Consider the following 20,471-nt stretch of genomic DNA (forward strand, 5'->3'; position numbering starts at 1 on the left):
CTAACTAACGTCACCTTTGTCAAATTATTTATACTTAACCTCTCTGTGTCTGTTTTCTCACTGCTAAAATGGGGACAAAAATATAACCTAACCCATGGAGCCGTTATGAGGATTAAATGAAATACATGCTACGCCCTCAGAGCAGCCTCCTGCACCTGGGAACATTGACGCCCCCACGGCATCCCCCCGAGCCCGCTGCCCCTCACCGCACACACCTGGGAACAATGACAAGCCCCCACCACATCCCCCTGAGCCTGCTGCCCCTCACTGCACGCACCTGGGCAACACTGACACGCCCCCACTGCATCCCCCCGAGCCTGCTGCCCCTCACCGCACACACCTGGGAACAATGACAAGCCCCTACCACATCCCCCTGAGCCTGCTGCCCCTCACCGCACACACCTGGGTAACACCGACACAACCCCCCCCACGGCATCCCCTTGCAGCCTGCTGCCCCTCACCTCACACACCTGGGGAACACTGACACACCTCCACTGCAAGGCTCCCCGAGTCTGCTGCCCATCACTGCACGCATCTAGAAACACTGACACGCCCCCACGCATCGCTCTTCCCTGTAGCCTGCTGCTCCTCACCTCCTATCTTTATTAGCAATTGTAAAAGGAAAAGTAACATTGATAAATTACCCTCCTCAATACAGTATTAATGCTATGCTAGTTTAAAAGCCTTACACCTATTTAAACAACCCACACATGTAAGTGCTCTGAGAAATGACACACTGCATGACATGTGGCACAGTATTAACTCTAAGCAGACTGTGGAAAGTTCAGAATCTACACTGTCATCCCTAGACCAGCCACTAAAATCAGGCAACGAAAGAAGCCAACACATAAAATGGAATTCCATGATTCTGCTTAAATGAAGTTTTAGAATAGGCGAAACTGACCGGTGGTGGAAAAGAAACAGAATCGAGGAAAAGAACAGAAACAAGGCCCGGGAGTCGGGGTGCGGAGAAGGTGGGAACTGACTGGAAAACGGCATGAGTTCTCACATATGAAAGATACTCTACCAGGAACCTGGAGTCAGGAGAATCTCCCAGAGGTGGCGTGCAAGTTCTCTGAGTATCTATTTGTGTCCGGGTAGAGTTTACACACCACACAGTGCTTCTCACGCGACCCCAGTACTCCATGCTTTCAAAGTATCTCATTAATTTTACTAATTTTTTTTTTTTTTTGAGACAGAGTCTCACTGTTGCCCAGGTTGAAGTGCAGTAGCTCGATCCTGGCTCACTGCAACCTCTGCCTCCCAGGTTCAAACGATTCTCCCGCCTCAGCCTCCCGAGTAGCTGGGATTGCAGGCACACGCCACCACGCCCGGCTAAATTTTGTATTTTTAGTAGAGATGGGGTTTCACCATATTGGTCAGGCTGGTCTCAAACTCCTGACCTTGTGATCTGCCTGTCTCAGCCTCCCAAAGTGCTGGGATTACAGACATGAGCTATCGCACCAGGCCAATTTTACTATAATTTGGTTGTCAGCATTATTCTCAAGCTTTTAAATTTTATTAAAATGTCCAAAATAGAGTAGGGGTGAGGGTTGTTCCTCTTCCCCGTACATTAAATCTCTTCCTATTTCAAACAGTTTAATCTTTTTTCAATTCTAGACTATAATACTTCTAAGAATTAGTTCCTATATATACATGTTTTAATTAGAGTCAGTAAGAAACCTAAGGATAGGCCAGGCACGGTGCCTCACCACCTGTAATCCCAGCACTTTGGGAGGCCGAGGCGGGCAGATCACCTGAGGTCAGGAGTTCGAGACCACCCTAACCAACATGGTGAAACCCTGTCTCTACTAAAAATACAAAAAGTAGCTGAGTGTGGTGGCGTGTGCCTGTAATCCCAGCTGTTCAGGAGGCTGAAGCAGAAGAGTCGCTTGAACCCGGGAGACAGAGGTTGCAGTGAGCTGAGATCGCACTGCCGCACTCCAGTCTGGGCAACAGTGCGAGACTCCGTCTCAAAAAACAAAACAAACAAAACAAAACAAACCAGAAACCTAAGGATATAATTTCTTTCTGGTAATTCTACTGATGCTTTTATGCAAATGTCCCAAATAGACAAATGATTCCATAATGCTCCCTTCTTAAGAGTTAATCTGATGTCACTGTTGAAAGTATAAAAGAAATACAAATGAAACTTTAATTAGAATGAGTAACAGGTTTTCAATTTATTGACATTATGCAACAAACTAAAACAGACATTATGTAGCAAACTAAAACATCAAGGCTTACCATGATTTAAAGTTTTAAAAGCATTAAAGAAATATAATCCAAACAAACTTACTTACAGAACTAAAAATGTTACTCCATGGAAATGAACTCATCCACACACAGGCCTTCACAGGCTCCACAGGAGAGGAGGCCACCAAAGCATCATGATGCCATGTGGCTTCTTCCGAGCTCTCAGCTGACGCATTCACAACCTTGTATGTGTGCAACCCCGGTAACCTAAAGCCCAACTCTTGTGTCACAGAGTTTCTCCCAATGAAAGCTTTTGTATGCCAGTTTCTTCTTTTCTTTTTTTTTTTCTTTTTAAATAGAGACGGGGTTTCGCCATGTTGCCAGGCTGGTCTTGAACTCCTGGCCTCAAGTGATCCACCTGCCTTGGCCTCCCAAAGTGATGGGGTTACAGGTGTGAGCCAGTGCACCTGGCCTTACATGCCAGCTTTTGAAAAATATAAAATTAAAAATAAGAAAGTAGGGCCAGGCGCGGTGGCTCACACCTGTAATCCCAGCACTTTGGGAGGCAGAGGTGGGCGGATCACAAGGTCAGGAAATCAAGATCATCCTGGCTAACACGGTGAAACCTCGTCTCTACTAAAAATACAAAAAATTAGCCGGGCGTGATGGCGGGCGCCTGTAGTCCCAGCTACTCGGGAGGCTGAGGCAGAATGGCGTGAACCCGGGAGGCGGAGCTTGCAGTAAGCCAAGATCACGCCACCGCACTCCAGCCTGGGCGACAGTGAGGCACTGTCTCAAAAATAAATAAATAAGAAAGTAGAATACAGATGTTAAAATTCAAGTTAAACTTCACTAGAATCTACAACTACATAATATATATGAAGTAGTCATTGGATAAAGGCAAAAATTAAAAAGATAAAAAGTATGAGTTGGTAACAGGAGTTACTACTGTGGCCACTGAAAAGAAAAACCCGAAGGGAAAAAAGCACTTGTACTACGGCGGCTTTTCATTCACCCAACACCTCCTGCCCCTGGGTTTAACGAATGCTCCATAGGTGAGCCCCTAGTAGGTGGTAGGAACTGCTAGGCTCTAGTGATTTAAAAAGGCAGTCTCTGTCAAAGTCAAACTCTTGGGGGCAGAAATAGAACACAGCACATAAGGTCTAGGATAAGGATGCAACAACAAAATGACTGGTATCGATGAACCAATAATGGGGATGGGGGTATCCGGTGTCCAGTCCGAGAGAACAGCCTCTCCCAGGGCGCAGGAGAGAGAAAGCACAGTGAGGAGGAACTGCGCCCACAGACAGAGGTGTGTACGGACAGGCAGGGGACAGATCACAAAGGCCATGGCACATCATGCTAAGACCCGTAAGCCAGAAATGAGGCTCCTGCATGCTTTTGACCAGGACCATTCCAGTGACACAAGGGAACTGATGTTAGAGGCTAAGAGGGGGCCAGTGAGACCAGAGGGGGTTATGGAGGCAGACCCAGGCCAGGGAGACCAAAAAGGGTTACCAGAAGGCAGACCCAGGCCAGGAGACTAGAATGTTAATGAGGCTAGACCTAAGTCAAGGTCAGAGTTGGGCACATCAGTGTTATTTCTAAAAAGAGTTAAGGTACCAATGCTTCTGAACTATTCAATTAGAAGATAAAATGGAGCAGCTATGAAGTTGTTTCTTGTAGACGTTAAACATTGACATCAGCTGACTTGCATTCTAATACAGATTTCTGATCAGAAGCAAAGTGGAGTTAGGCCAGGCTGGGGCCATGCTGGTTCCCTGAAGACTATTCTAATCTTCGTCCTGCTTCCCTGGCATACTGCCTCAAATCTAAGCCTGCGTCCAGAGAAGTGTGCCATATATGTGACCACCACGGCAAGTGTGGTAGGGAGAGAAACGGGGGAGAAAGGGGAAGTGGGAGGAGAAAGGAAGGAGAGGAAGAAAGGAAAGTAGGGGGGAAAGAAAGGAGATTCTGAGGGAACAATGAATCGGGGCTGTAACGGTGTCACTGGAGACAAATCTAAAGATATTTAGGACTTGTTCATAAACCAGCTGGAGGGGATAAAAAAGGGCATCTCTATGGCAGGACTGGGCCTCTGGCTGGAGGGAATTAGAAGGGAAGGACAGAGCAGGTCAGGGTTGGTGTCTTGGTCTGTTTTGTGTTCCTGTAACAGAATGCCACAGAGTAGGTAATTTATAAAGAAAAGGGCCGGGCGCGGTGGCTCAAGCCTGTCATCCCAGCACTTTGGGAGGCCGAGACAGGCGGATCACGAGGTCAGGAGATCGAGACCATCCTGGCTAACACGGTGAAACCCCGTCTCTACTAAAAACTACAAAAAACTAGCCGGGCAAGGTGGCGGGCGCCTGTAGTCCCAGCTACTCGGGAGGCTGAGGCAGGAGAATGGCGGGAACCAGGGAGGCGGAGCTTGCAGTGAGCTGAGATCCGGCCACTGCACTCCAGCCTGGGCGACAGAGCGAGACTCTGTCTCAAAAAAAAAAAAAAAAAAAAAGAAAAAGAAAAGAAGGGTATTTCTTACAGTTCTGGAGGCTGAAAGTCCAACAGCAAGAGCCTGCATCTGCTGAGGGCCTTCCTGCTGGGACATCCCATGGTGGAAGGCAGAAGAGGGAAGGGTGACAGAGCCAGGGAACAAGCCAGCAAGAGGAGCCCCACACCGGCCTTTACAAAAGCACTCTCGGGTGACAAGGATATTACCTCACCGTAATGGCAGTGGCAGAGCCCTCGTGACCTACCCATGTCCCAACACTGCTGCACTGGGGATTAAGTTTCCGAGATGCAAACTTTGGGGGAAACACTGGAACCATGGCAGGCAGGAAGAGAGAAACCCGCCTTTGCACACACTGAGCTACTGGGAACTTTCACTGGAAGCTGAAGGTCTGGTTGAGCCTTTAGGTTTTTTGGATTCATCACTGAGACTGGCAAAACCACAGCTGAAAAGGTTATGAATTATAAAGCAAAAAGAAAGAAAAAGGAGAGAAGTCTGAGGAATAACATCATCAAAAGTGCAGAAAAGCAGAGGAAAAACTGAAAACAGATACTCAGAGAAGAGGAAAACCAGCAGTGCCAGAACTGGCGGAGGCAGCGCAGATCCCAGCCAGCCGGCACACCCAGGCTGCAGAAGCCACCAACCGGGGGAGGTGCCTCGCAGCCATATTTATTTCAAACAAAACCCAAAAAAACCTTTCCCGGGGATTCCTCTGTGTAGGAAAACCACAAAAACGAACGAGAGGTAAGAAACATAACCGAGAGTATCCAATGAACCTGGCCAACGTGAGGTCATGTGGATGGAGACATCCACGAAGTAGAACGCAGGGTCCAGAAGTGAACCCAAATAGATGTGGGAGTACACCTCAGAGACAGCTCGGATCGCGGAGAGCAGAGACCATTTACCAGATGGCACTGGGACAAATGGGCTGTCATCTGGAAAATATAAAACTAACTTTGTACCTTATACCAAATCAATTCCAGATGGATCCGTTTGGTATAAAAAGAGAATGACACAAGTTCCATAGGCGACACTGCAGGGGACTGTCTTTAGAATGTACGGGGTGTCATGTGTATTATGCGCGCACAATACATGCATATGTATAATATGTATGATGAGAAACGCATTATACATTATGCATTATGACACAAAAGCCAGAAGCCATGCCAAAAAGGACTGATAAATATACCACTTAAAAAAAAAAGAAGAGAAAACAACTGCATGGCAAAATCAAAAGACAAGATTAAAAACCCAAAAAACAAATACATGCAATTCCTACTAAAGACGATTTCCTTGAAACTTAGGGAGTTTCTAAAAACTAACAACCCAGCCAGGCGTGGTGGCTCACACCTGTAATCCCAGTACTTTGGGAGGCCGAGGTGGGTGGATCCCTTGAGGTCAGGAGCTTGAGACCAGTCTGGTCAACATGGTGAAACCCCATCTCTACTAAAAATACACACACACACACACACACACACACACACACACAAATTAGCCAGGCTCAGTGGCACAAGGCTATAATACCAGCTACTTGGGTGGCTGAGGCAGGAGAATTGCTTAAACCCAGGAGGCAAAGGTTGCAGTGAACCGAGATCACACCAGTGCACTCCAGCCTGGGTGACAGAGTGCGACTCCATCTCAAATAAAGTAAAAATTAAAAAAAGAAAAGACCAACAACCCAACAGAGGTGAGCAAAGGAGATAAACAGCTCACCAAAAACCAATGAAATAGTTTACTTGAAACAATATTCAACCTCACTCCTAAGATAAAACTATACCACACCAGGGTAAGTCTCCACCTAACAGAATGGCCGCGACCAGCAAGTGCTCACTGGGCTCGTTAAAGGTTAGGGAAACGGGCCTTGTACATGGCTGTGGGAATTCTAAAAGCAGATCCTGGCAACAGGTAAAATAAATGCAAAAGCACAGACCATTTGACCGAACTCCACCTGTGGATTTCTACTCCACAGGCAGAGTTACCTGACTGCGAAAGGTGCCATCTGTCGTCTGTAACATGTGGGTGATATGTACGTAACATGTAAATGACACTGAACTGGTTGGTAATATGATGGAACAAAATGTTATCAATAGGGCCTGATTAAATAACACATTCGTGCCATGAACAAGCTCTTTATGGACTGACAGAGAAGCCTCACCTGGAAAGACTGCCAAGAGAAGACCAGGAGGCACCTGTGTGTGCAGTGGGACATCAGGTATCTACTTGTAAATACATATGGTTTCTCTGGAATGTTCTACGAGGAAGTGTGCTATCTGCAAAGAGGGGAACTGGATGGCTGGGAAGAGGATAAGAAACATGTTTTTTACACGTGAAATAAAAGTTATCAACACCCAGGGAAAGGAGAACCTTGCCTGACCCTTAAAACATCCTGGGTGCCCTTCCCCGCCATCTGTGGGAGAAGGGACTTTCCATGCAGCTGCCTCTGGCACTTTTCCACTTCTTACCTCTGGTTACATTACCTATTTAAAATTTTTCTTCACTGAAGAGATTGCTGAATACTCCTCCATAAAAATTGTTTTTGTTAAAGAGGTTCAAGGCAAAAGGCAGGTCACAGGAGGCTGAGGAATAACTGAAGGTGAGGAACTAGAGACAGCAGAATTGACTTCATGAAGCGTGGCTGTTACAGCATGATGAACAGTGTGTATGTAAGATCCTACGTGTATCTAAGCATGTGTATGGGGTCTTGAAAGAACGTGTGAACATATATGTGCAGAAACATGTCTGGAAAGACACACATCAACCTATTCGCGTGGACCAGCGCCAGCCAGCGGGATGGAAGGCCTTTTCTGCTAGCTGCTCAGGGAGGCCTCGGTGGTGAGGCCTCGGTGGTGAAGCCACGAAGAGAACAGGGGCTGGTAGAGATGAGTGGTGTTAGAGGTGGAGTTTTGTTGGCTGGTAGAGGTGAGTGATGTTAAAGGTGGGGTTTTGTTGAAAACAAATCAGAGAACCATTATGGTTCTGTTTATGGGTCGGGTGGGAAAATACTAGAGGTCAAAGTTTGGATTGTAGGAGGGAGACAGAAATCACAACGTTCAAACGCTGACCCACCAGTGACCCTGAGGAAACAGAGGGGTGTGACCAAACCATCAGTGAGGGATCAGCCTTACACAGAAAGGAAACACAGAGAAACTAAGGAGGCATCCAGGCCCAGATAACACATTTCAAGGGCGAGTGATTTTTCTGTGAGCCTGCAAAGCACCTGCCCCACTGGCAAGCTGGGTAGTGAATGGCAGGCGGGGTCCACAGTGCCCCTCTTTGAGGGTGAGCGGCTGGGGCCAGGGCTTTGTGGCCAGCACGTGAAGTCCTGTCCTGCTTAATCATGCCCTGATCAGACATGACACGCAGCTGCTAGAAGAGCAATTATTTGAAAGATACTCTGTCTTGCTTCTGTCTTCTCACTTTAAGTAGCTTCGGGTCTTTTAACCCAGAACAAAACAGAAACTGCTAAGAATTAACCTATTTTGTTAGTTCTGGATGATCTCTTTTTACCTTTGATAGGAAATGTTTCTACAATGTATCAGGTCTCTCTACAATAAAAACACCTACAGAGACTGGAGAAAAAAAAAATTACCTTGCTAAAACTAATTTCTAAACTGCATATGTCAGACTAAAGTCCAAAACCAAAAGCCCTTCAATAATGTACCCTAATAAGGTAACTTGCAGCAACGGTTCTTAAACTAATAAGATAACTACTGTTCCAACTGGCAGTTTTTCAAAAAAAAAAAAAAAAGAAGGATCTTTTTCTAAAATCTAATGCCTCTAAGGTGGGGGGCGGGGGACAACACTAAAGCAGAAATTTTTCCTAGCATAACAAAAATTTCTTTGTCATCAATTCAACAAACAAAAATGCCCCAGCGCAAGTACCTCTTACTATTCTATTCTACCAGCCGGACTCTGGAGTTTTAAGACTCATGTAGATTTGTTGGAAAAGTATGTTAATCCAAAAGGTAAATGAAGTTTTACAGGACTAAAGAGAAAATGGGTAAACTAAAGCCTAAGAAAACGGTACGCTTCACCTGCAGCAACAAGACTAACGCAGATGCTTATCTCCAATTATCTTCTCACTTGAACAAACAATACCATCATATTACTCATCATACCCAAATATGACACAGAATTTCCAGTTCCTACAACTATGCTCGGAACACAGTACAAAACAGCAAAACTCAAATCTGTGTTCAACTAAGTGAGGCAAAGGTGAACTAGCTCATGTCAAAGTAAATGGCCTTCATTTAATGTGAGGGCAAAGGACAGTAATTACAGTACCACATAATCCAAGCCATTACACAGTAGATGGCAGTGCTACTGCAGCTCCATCATGGCATCAACAAAAACACAACCACCAAGAAAGCAATCAGGACTGCATCCCGGCATGGTCACGCACTGCATAATGATGCTTCCATCACTGACCGCACGGACCGGGGTCCTCTAAGATTCTAACACTGCATTTTTACTGTACCTATTCTGTTTAGATACACAAATACCACTGGGTCACAACTGCCTACAGTATTCAGTACAGCAACACGCTGCACAGGTTTAGAGCCAAGGAGCAATGGGCTCTACACCGGGGCCTGGGGTGCAGCGGGTTCCGCCACCTAGGTTTGTATAAGTGCACTCTGTGGTGCTCACACGACAAGATCAGCTCAGGACGCCTTTCTCAGAACGTGTCTGTGTCCTTAAGCAGCACATGACTGTGTGTCTCGATTCCGGTATCATGTACTGTACTTTACTATGAAACAGGACAGTGTTTTAGACCTGTAACAGCTGGCCGGAAAGATAAAAAAAATCCACTATGTGTTAGGATATTATCTCCTGTGATGTAATAAAACAAGCAATGTATACAAAGACAGCCAGAAGACTTAGTTCACAGACAAGTTCACAGACCAGGCAGTTTCCAGCTGCCCAGGAGAACAAGTGTTAAAGATGGAGACAAAACAGTGCTTTTAGGTCACAGCTATTCCTTTAACCATCAGTGACAACAGCTGCTCCAGAGAGTCCGTTCTTATGGAATGCTAGATGACTCTCGGCTGCAACAGGCCCAGAGTTTAGGGCTAAAGGAGAAACCAAAAGAAGCCACTTACACTTTGATAACCTAAGGATGAACTATCCCACATTTCACCTCTGAACTGCAATGATTTTCAACAGCTTATGAAAAGCAACAAAGCAAAAGCTGTTGCTGATCTTTGGACAGAGATTTTCAGCAGGTTTATTCACAGTATTTGTGTCCATATGAAGTTTCTACAGTACTTATTCTCGGGCACTCACAATGCAAGCCACAGAGAGTTCCAGTACTGTTCCACAGCACATAATCCTAAAGGAAGACCACCATCCCACCACACCCCTGCACCAAAAACTTTAAAAACATCATTTTAATACCCCCTCAAAAAATCAGCCCCAGGAAGCAGTTCATTATCCACACCCTGAGGATGCTGAAACACAAAGGGCAGGGCTCTCACAGCTGGAGCTCAGGCGGGGCCCCACCCCTGCCCACCAGGCCCTGCTCCCTCATACCTGTCGCTGACCAAATACACCAGTCTGGAGGCTCTGTACCAACAGCACCGTGTTCCCTGCCATCTCCAACTGTAGCTCCCCAGGCTAGCTGAGGCCACACCTACAACACAGCTCTACACACGGCATCTAGCAATCCACCAGGTCAAACAGGAGCCCTCAGGACAGCCCTGCACAGACACGTGCGCCAGTGGTCCACAGAGGATGCGCTAAGTGTTAGGCACGGTGCATGGGGGTGAAGACAAAGAGCCTATTAACCATGAAGAAAAAGGTCTACAAGCAAGCACGTGAAGCAACCCCAAGTTCCACTTGCTGAGGAACGCGCGAGCACAGCTTGGCCTCTTCACACAGGGGAACGCCACTCGGCCGTGAAAGAGGAGGAAGTGCTGACACACCCACAGCACGGAGGGGTCCCGAGATCACAACACCCAGTGAAGGCAGCCAGTAACAAAGAGCCACACGGTGTGTGTTCCCCTTACATCCAACATCCAAAAGACACCCACAGAGACAAAAAGGGGTGGTCAAGGGTTGGGGGGCACAGGGAATGGGGAGTGACTAATAGACACTGGGTTTCTTTTTGGGGTGACGGAAACGTTCAGAGGCAGTGGTCGTGCTTGCATAGCTATATGACTATACTAAAAACCACTGACTTCTACACTTTAAGAGGGTTAAGTGTATATAGTATATGAATTCTCTTTCAATAAGGCTGTTATTTTCAAAACAAGAATAAGCATGTGCATATACCACAGCATATTAATTATCACTGACACAAAGAAAAAACTACAAAGGATTTATTTTAACTATTTCCAAAACTATGGTCTTTTATTCACGTAAAACAGACATTAGAAAGTTTAAGCCAACTATCCCCCACAGCTGGCACCCTGGAACAGGCGACTGCAGGAGCAGCAAGCAGCAGCATTACCGGCCACCAGGCAGAGTACAACTAATTCAGCCTACCATCAGTGTGGCTACTGGGAGTATTTTTCTTTCTGAAAGTAAAATACAGGTATGTCTACTTTACACTCCCCACACTTTTACACCTCTATAAGTCCTCAGAACAGTAAGAATTTTTAAATAAAAATATAGAGTTTGGACAAGGAATTCTAAATAATGACTTTCTGATAATACAGTCAAAATAAACTTAAAAAAAATTTTTTTGAGACAGGTTCTCACTCTGTCACCCAGGTTGGAGTGCAGTGGCACGATCATACCTCACCTACAGCCTCGACCTCCTGGGATCAGGCAATCCTCCCACCTCGGCCTCCCAAGTAGCAGGGACTACAAGTGTGCGCCACAACTCCTGGCTAATTTTTGTATTTGTTGTAGAGACAGGGTTTCGCTGCGTTGCCCAGGCTGGTGTTGTTGAACTCCTGCGCTCAAGCGATCTGCCCACCTTGGCCTCCCAAACTTCTGGGACTACAGGCGTAAGTCACCTCGCCAGGCCAAGAAATAAAAATTCAAATTGGATAAAGAATTTTAAAAGCAATTGACATTTGTATCTCTAAAAGAAAAATACAAAGTCTCTAAGTTGGAAGAGTTCAACAAAAAATACAACAGCTTACAAAAGAATGCAGACAGCTTTAACGGGGCTGCATTTTCAGGATTACCCCAAATGTTAGATTTAGAAACTAAGAACGCAAAATATTTAAATGCTAGATTTCATCTAAGGTGACTGCTCCAATCAACAAAGGGTTCATCAGCATCAGTATTAGCTTTGAGGCAGCAACAGAAACGAAAGTTAAATGAATGGGGCTGAAATTAGCTTAGCAGTGACACTGGGGATGTAGGGAAAACTAGAAACCATGGGTGTTTTGAAATACGGAAATGACAACCCAAGGTTACTCCTTATAATAATCCTCTCGTTAAGGGTCACAGAATTTTCCAGTTTTCCAAAGATGAAACTAAAAAATTGCCAGCTCCAAGTAACTATTCAAAAACCAATTTAGAACACATAAACGTTCATGGCCAAGATGTAAATAATTGCATCTATAAAATACGCCTTACTTTAAGTTAGCATACCTCTGTAAAAATGAATGTTAAAAGCCAGAGAGGCCATAAATACGGAGAAAGCAGCATTTACTGCACCTCTGCTGGAAGCTCACGTTACCTATGTAATCATCATAACAAGCCTGTGGGGTAGGTTACATCCCTTCCACTGCAACAGGGACACCCTGAGAGGCAGAAGGATCCTGGCCAAGGTTGCACGGCTGGTAAATTCAGTGCCCGTGGCCTTGGGGTTGGTGGGAGGGGGGTGTGCAGGGGTGAGCTGAGAGGAATAGATTAGCCCCTTCATCTCATCAAAGGGATTTCTGCTTGACAGAAAGTCTCTCCTATAAAAGATATTTTTGTTCTAGATTTAGCTCACTGCCCAACCAAAGTAATAATCACCACTGTCTGCATAAAGTGATGCACCCGTGCTCACACAGTAAGAATCCCCTTAAAGAGCTGACGTTACTGTAGCAACAGCCATAGAAATTATTAGTGGGTGGACTCTACACAAAGGAGTAACAGCACATGAAAACTGACCATAAATGAGTGGGATTCCATGAATAGGCGACAATTTGCCGGCATGTCAAGGCTTACACAGATTACTAGAAACAACTACATTTCCTAGGACCCTCTGCGCAGCACACAGCCTGGAATCTAGGGTGAGAGCTGAACTTAAAAACTATAGTCATGGAGATAAATGTCACACACAAAAAAATCAATTAAAAAAACCAACGTATGTATCACAACTACTTCTTAGAGGAAGACATTAAAAAGAAAAAGCCACAATCTAGGATTGAAAGCTTTAAACACACACACACACACACACCTAGCAAACCAGACGGTGTTCTCAGCCACTCATAAAAGGAAAGTCTTATCAAAGTTTTAACTTCAAAGAGCTTAAAGACACTGCAAAGAGGCACTCAGCAGGACTGGTCCTGACTGCAACCTATTCCCTCCCCAAAAAAAAAATCAGTTTGTAATCTAAATACACATCACACCAGGTCAAAGTAATCTCTTCCGGCAGCAAAATTTTGGCACTGGATTGCAGGGGGCTGTTAAAAATAGCTTGAGCCCCAAACACTTTGCGTTTTCAGTTCTGAAACACTTAGACAAAAGTTCACATCGCTAAGTGGATGGCCAGGATGCCCTTCCGGTTCAATTTGGACACCGGAGATCTTTAACTTAACCTAACGTTCCTTAAGGCACCGGTGTCCTCCCACTCAAAGTCAGCCTAGGTTTTGTTTCTAAGGGTCGCCAACAGGTTTCACGGGCATTTAAAGCTCTAAGAGTCTTTTTCTGTCCGTTACAGGTAGCCTGGCTCTTAAAAACGATCACACACAACGTTCACAGGCATGTGCACATTCATAAATACACACACGTGTGCACACATACATGCCCACATGCGACACACGCGTACATCATACAGCATGCACGTGTCCATAAATGAGCTCACACGGACAGCCACGTCCCGCGCCCAGACCCCCAGCGACACAGGCCCCAAGCGGGGCCCCGAACACCTGTGTGGAGGGAGCGGCTCAGCGCCTTGCAATGTTCACCTCACCGGCGGCTTCTGGCATGGCCACGGCTCCTTCCCTTTCTGGTAATAAATACCAGATTTGGGGAAACCAAGGCGCCGCAATCAGTTATCTGTCACCCAAGGGCCCCATTAAGGGGACAAAGGCCCTATCGCGTTTGCAGCCAGCTAAGTGAAAGGAGGGCACCCGGGACTGTGAGTTCTGACTGCGGACGTCTCCCGCACCGCTCCCGCGGATCCTCGGACCCAGGGCCCCTGTAGCCGCTCCTGCCCAAGGGGCGCGAGGCATAGGTCTGGAGGCTTTGGGGCACGCAGAGGGGACTGAGGGTGTGGGTTCAGGGCCGCGGTGCGGTCTTGGGGCTTGAAGTGCAGACTTAGGGTGCGGAGTGGGGGCTTAGGATGTGGGCTTGGGACACGGGATGGGGACTTGAGATGTACGGTGGAGGCTTGGAGAGGTGGGGCACACATTTGGGGTGCGGGGTAGAAGCTTGGGATGGGGCTTGGAACACAGGTTGGGGGCTCGCGGTGCAGGCTGGAGGCCTGGGTGGGGGCTGTCGGTGCAGGTTGGAGGCGTGGGTTGGGGGGGGTTGCGGTGCAGGCTTGGAGGCCTGGGTGGGGGACTCGCGGTGCAGGCTGGAGGCTTGGCGTGCAGAGTTAGGGGCGCAGAGTTGGGTACAGGGCAGAGCTCGGGGCGGGCACGCACCTTGTGACAGGCCGGGCAGGTGGGCAGCGCGCCGCCCGGCCCGGGCGCGCCCTTGCCGCCGTGGCCCCCGCCGCCGTTCAGGCTGCTCTGGATCTGCGTAAGCTCCTGGCGCAGCACCTGCTTCTGGTGGAAGCTGAAGGCCGGGTGGTTGGAGGCCATGGTGAACAGCAGCAAGAACTCATCGCCCGTGCGGCCCTCGTTGAGCTGCAGCCCGTAGTTGTGAATGATGGAGTCGATGTGCGTGAGCGTGCGGTAGAGCACGCCCGCCGCCTCGCGCTGCTCCGAGCCCAGCAGCGCCAGCGACACCAGCAGCTTGCTGCGCACCACCTCGTCCGTCAGGTTGGTGAGGCTGCCTAGGTCGGCCGGGTTGTTGGCCTTGATCTCCGAGTCGCGCAGCGAGTGGTAGTCCTTGCGGGCCAGGTCCTCCAGGCACGAGCCGAGGAAGCGCAGCTCGAGCGGGATGCACAGGTCCAGCAGGCCGCACAGGAACTCCACGCGCTGCGGCGACGGCAGCTCCGAGAACCAGCGGTACACGCCGTCCCTCTGCAACGGGCAGCGCTTCTCCACCATGCTGCCGCCCGCGCCGCGCCGCGACCCGGGGCCGGGGGCCGCGCGGGGGCGGCCGGGGGGCGCCGGGGGCCGCGGCCGGGGCGCGCCGGGGCCGGGGGCGCGCGGGCCGGGGCCGGGTCCGGGCGAGGGCGCGCGGGCGCCGCGGGCCTGGCGGGCGCCGGGGCGGGGGCGGGGACCGGGGCCGGGCAAGGCTCCCGTCAGGGGCCGGCGGGCGGGCGCGCGCGAGGCGCCGGGGGGGCCCGGGGCGGCCGGGGCGGCCGGGGGCGGCGAGCGGCCTCGGGCCCCCCGCTCACGGGGAGGCGCCTTCCCCGCGCCCGTGCCCAGCGGCGGCCGGTGCGCGGCGGCGGCGGCGGCTGCTCCTCGTCGTCGTCGTCGTCGTCGCCCGGGAGGCGGCCGCCCCCATCTCCCCCCGCGCCGCAGGGTCTGTCACTGCGGGCCGCCCCCCGACGGAGCCGCCCCGGCCATGCCGTCGCCGCCGCCCGCGCCTCCGCCCAGGCCGGCCGTTACCCCGGGCCGCGGGCGCGGCGTCGCCGCCTGGGGAGCGCTGGGGGCCGCGGCCGCGGAACGGGCGCTGGCGGGGGAGGGACGCGCGGCGGGCGGCGCGGAGGGATCCGGCCGGGACTTGCCGGCCTTGCTGCTCCCGCGCGGCGGACGGATCCGGGCCCGAGCGCGGCGGCGGCGGCGGCAGCGGAGGCGCCGTCAGAGGAGCGGAGGGATCGTCGCGCTCGCGGCTGACGGGCGGCCGGGACCAGCAGAAGTGGGCGGGGTGGCCGCCTCTCGCGACAGCCCGGGCCGGCCGGGCCCGCCTCCCCCCGCTGATTGGCTCAGGCGGCCCGTTCTCGGCCCGTGATTGTGCCTGGACCCCAATCCCATTCGCCCGTGCCGCGGCCACGCCTCCCCGGGGGTTGTCGATCATGTTGGAGCCACCGCCTCCCGTCCCTCGGCGGCCGTCAGGACGCGATTGGTCCGCGGAGATCGGAGAGGCGGAAAACCCGGGCTGGATTTCTGGTTGCTTTTGTTCCCGCAAATTTGCGTGGAGCATTGTTTTTGGGCGAAAACGGGGCGTTCGGCCTTCCTGCTTTATTCCTGAGCGGTGTAAGAGGGAGGTAGTGGGTATCTTCGAGAAATGGCCGCCGCGGGGTCCGGACCCCCGGGTTCCAATCCCGGGTCGACCACTGCTAAGCTGTGTGACCTTGGACGAGTCACTTGGCCTCTCTGAGCCCCAGGCGCCTCCCCGGGAAAATGAGGGTAATAATAACCGCCCCCGAGGGCTTGTGCGAAGGTGATGAGCTCACAGAGGGCCGGCACCGGCACTTTTGAGGCGGCTGACTTGCCCTGGGGGTGTGGTGGGAGGTGCAAGCTTTCTCCAAAAGCCTCGTCCGAATGGAGCCTTTAAATCCGCCTTCTTTCCGCGGCTACTTCCCCAGCTCGCCAAACCGAGAAAATGCAAACACAGGGGCGGGGGCAAGGGAGCTGACCTGGCTGGAAGTAAACAGAAACGCCACCCTCCCCTGGCACCTGCATTGGCACCGGATTGCAGGTGGGGGAAGGGCCGGTGCACCCAACCACCTTTAAATCCCACCACTGTCAGACAGTCAAAGGAGAGCCGCGGGGGCTGGACGCTCATTCCTCCCCTGCCCTTCCCCGAGAGCACTGCTTTGAGTGTCTGTGGATCTAGAACGGGGTCTGTTCATTCATGGGTTCCAGGTCCCAAACGCCCGGGGGCAGCTGAGAGCAAAGCTGGCGCCCTCCCTACCCCGTGGAGCTCACACTCTGGTTCTGGGCAGTGCACAATAGAGATTGGTTGAATCAATGAATGAACTTTTTCAGGATATGGTCCAAGGTGCTGAAAACTTCTTAACAAAACACTTCAGCCGAATCTGGCACACCTGTGGTTCCAGCTACTGGGTAGACCGAGGCAGGAGGATCGCTTGAGGCCAAGAGTTCAAGGCCAACCTGGGCAACATAATGAGACCCCCCCCCACCCCCCAGTCTCTCCAAAACAAACAAACCCTACATTCTCCAGTCAGGTCTTCAAAGATGAGCAGACATTGCAGAGAGGCACGGTTGGGAACAAAAAAATTTGCTCTCCACTCCCCCAGCCTCTTCCACACCTTGGACACGTTTCCCTGGAGCCACCCCAGTGTTCTTGGTCAGTGTAGGAAGAAGCAAAAATCTAAATGGAGTCAGGATGGCTTCCCACATGGGCACAAGGGCAAGGCTGGGGACAGTTGGGTCTCCTCATCTTATTTCCCAGGTCTAGGCTGATTTCTATTAATAATTAAATTAATCATTGTTCTCCTGGATCTCACTTCTTAATGTGATTCCAGGGAACTGGCCACATTCCAAAATCCATAATCTGAGGTAGTGAAAGAACATGAACATCAAGACAGTTTGACTGGGCTCAGAGGCTCACGTCTGTAATCCCAGTACTTCGGGATGCCGAAGAGGGTAGATCCCTTGAGCCCAGGAGTTTGAGACCAGCCTGGGCAACATAGCGAAACCCCATCTCTATAAAAAATACAAAAATTAGCCGGGTGTGGTGGCATGTGCCTGTAGTCCCAGTTACTTGGGAGACTGCAGTGGAAGAATTGCCTGAGCCCAGGAGGAGGAGGTTGCGGTGAGTGGTGATCCCACCACTGCACTCCAGCCTGGGTGACAGAGTAAGACTCTGTCTCAGAAAAAAAAAAAAAGAAAAGATAGTTCAATACCTTCATTTCTTATTGATAAAGCAAGGTCCTGGGAGAAAGATCTTGGAACCTTATCAGTGCTGGGGGTGGAGGTGGGGCTTATGCAATCCAGCTTGAGCTGACAGTGAAACCCCCAGGCTTCGGTATCAAGTGAGCTCCAGTCCCAGCTCTGGCTGACTGTGTGAACCTGGCTGTGCATTCAAAGGCCTCTGAGCCTCAGTTTCCTCATCTGTAGAAGGGAGCCAGGAACCCATCATCCTGGCTAGCAGTGGAAGTCAAAGGTGCTCATGGAAAGCCCTTGCTGGCTGGAACAAGGGAGGCCTGAGCTGTGGAAGTCCTTGGATCAAGGTCCTCCCCACTTCCCACTGCCTTTTTGGTCCTTCTTGTGTGCCCTTTGTGATTTAATGGCTTAGTAGGTTGAATCATGTCCCCTCAAAGTACATCTCCACCCCAAATCTCAGAATGTGACGTTATTTGGAAAAAGGGTCTTTGCAGATATAATTAAGGTAAGAGTCAAGATAAAATCATACTGAATTAGGGTGGGCCCTACATGCAATGAGACTGTCCTTGTAAGCTACAGAGAAGAACACATAGAGACTTCGGGGGAAAGGAGACTATGTGCCAGGATGGCAGAGATTGGAGTTGAGGAGTGCCTGGGCCTGCCAGAAGCTGCAGGAGACAGGAAGGACCCTCCCCTAGAGCCTCCAGAGGGAACAGGGCCCTGCCCACACCTTGACTTTGGACTCCTGGCCTCCAGAACTATGAGAGGGTAAGTTGCTATTGTTTTCACCCCACCCCCCACTCCCCACCCCTCCTGCACTCACAGGAGCTGTGGTTATTTGTAGGGCAGCCAGGGAAACTGAAACAATGTAATTTCCCCCAAAATATCAGTGTGGCTCAACTCAATCCAGTTCACAGCAAATATGAAATCCCTGCCCTACAGGACCAGACCTCAGGAAGGCCTTGGGGGCCTCAGAGGCAAATGAGACCAGGCCTATCAACCATACAGAACTGACAACCTGGACTCCCCACTCTGAAGCAGGCAGGCTGCCTGAGGGAGGGGGCCTCCCTCATGGGGAGAGGGCAGGACGCTGACCTCCCAGGCCCTCCAGCATTCTCTAGGTCCTGGCCCCGAGATTCTGGTTTTCCACACTGGGCACCTACTGTCTCCCTCTTCCCAGACTCTGCCCGTGCACAAGGTGACCCCGGCTGCAAGCGTGCCAGGAGCTTTTCTCCACCTCTGCCTCGACATCTGCCGCCTCTCCTCCTCTGGAGAGGGGGGCAGCTGAAGGACACCAGCCCCATGCCTTGCTGGAGCGGCTGAGATCGCTGGGAGGAGGTTGGGAGAGGACGCGGTCTCAGGCTAGGTCAGGAGGATGGGCCCTGCCTCTTTGTGAGGGGGCCCAGCACCGGAGGGAGCCCACAGTCTAGGGTGCTATTCAGCCAAATTGGTTACCACTGGGTGTATGAGGTCTGTGGTTGTGCAGGGTTGAAGGGCTGGGTGTCATTTGCCTCTGAGGTCCCCGAGCCCTTCCTGAGGCCTGGTCTTATATAGGGCAGGGATGGAATATTAGTTGCGAACTGGATTGCGCTGAGAGCCACACTCATGTTTAGGGGAAATGCCATTGTATTGGTTTCCTGTGACTGCCCTACAAATAACCACAAAGAGGCATGGGGAGAAGTGGGGGCTGTCCCTTCCACAGGGCTGCAATCAAGCACAAATGACTCCAATAGTATTAATTTTGAGAGAGAGAGAGGAGAGACTTGGAGTTCACCACAAATTCCCCAAACAAACAATTTACAAGGAGGACGTGACACACCTGGGGTTACTGCTTAGGTCTGAATTAGTGATAATGACTGCAGCAGGTGACCAGGCTAAGCCCAGAAATGGGCCACGAGGATCCCAAGCACATGCTCTTCCCCCAGACTGCCACCATCTTGCTTTTCCTTCAGACCTAGGACTCCATGAGAGGAGGGATCTGGAGGCCAGGCCAGGGGCAGGACAACACAAACAGAGGACTCAAAAGTTAAGACTCAGACTGGGACAGAGGCTCCTTAAGTGATCGGGGCTGGAGGTGCACGGAGAAGCCTGGCGCGGCAGGGAATTGTCTCTCCCTGGGGTGCTGCCAGGGTGTGTGCGGTCTCCAGCTGCGACGGGCACTTCCTTCCCTTGGCCTGAGTCCTGCATTCCTGTGATTGAGAAGGTTTGGGACCCAGCACCCTGAGCGTGGAGGCCATAAATCCAGTGGATCCCTGAACTTCCTGATGGGGTGCTGGCTCCAGGCCTCGGTTCCTGACAGCCTCGTGTAATTGCCAAAACCTCGTGGGACTGTTTCTGATACTGCTATCAAAATTCCCATCATACAGATACTGAATGGTCAAGGGCATCGCCCGGGCCACACAATTAGTTCATGCTAGAATTGGATTCTGCCCTAAGTCAATTGCCCATAGACTCTGCCCCTCCCAGGAGGAAGCCACAAATGTGACATATTGTTTATTTGCTATTTTTGCAAAGGTGTCTGTTGCTTGCCAGCTTTTCCAGCCATGACTGCAGACAAAGTCCACCTAGAGTCATAAATGGGCAATCAGCCCCGAATGACATCCAGCCCCGGTTTCTGCACAGCAAGGAGTTTTTGTCCATGGCAGACCTGCTTAGCCAGGTGTCTTTGGTGTAGGGTTAGATGCAGTATTTCCCCAGTGGGTATGACCTGGGGTCTTATTTAAAGTAGATGGCCCTAGGCCTGGCCCCAAGTATGG

At 50.6% G+C, this 20,471-nt stretch overlaps 1 protein-coding gene across 8 annotated transcripts in view; it reads right to left on the reverse strand.

Moving 5' to 3' along the window:
* The window catches only part of ZCCHC14 (zinc finger CCHC-type containing 14), a 90,069-nt gene extending 74,286 nt beyond the window's left edge, over positions 1 to 15,783 (reverse strand). For 7 of the 8 annotated variants that reach the window (XR_001441856.3, XR_013412006.1, XM_077986628.1 and 4 more), the window contains exon 1: positions 14,455 to 15,095. Coding sequence is in view for 6 of the 8 variants with exons in the window: in XM_077986628.1 (XP_077842754.1) it covers positions 14,455 to 15,024 (570 nt within the window). In the remaining 2 variants the exon portion in view is untranslated. Of the gene's footprint in view, positions 1 to 14,454; positions 15,096 to 15,531 lie in introns of those variants that run through there. The other variant, XM_077986629.1, reaches the window with a different exon arrangement.
* Between the last annotated feature and the right edge of the window lie 4,688 nt (positions 15,784 to 20,471).

The sequence above is a fragment of the Macaca mulatta genome, chromosome 20 (genome assembly GCF_049350105.2).
Source record: "Macaca mulatta isolate MMU2019108-1 chromosome 20, T2T-MMU8v2.0, whole genome shotgun sequence".
NCBI classification, from domain to species: Eukaryota; Metazoa; Chordata; class Mammalia; order Primates; family Cercopithecidae; genus Macaca; species Macaca mulatta.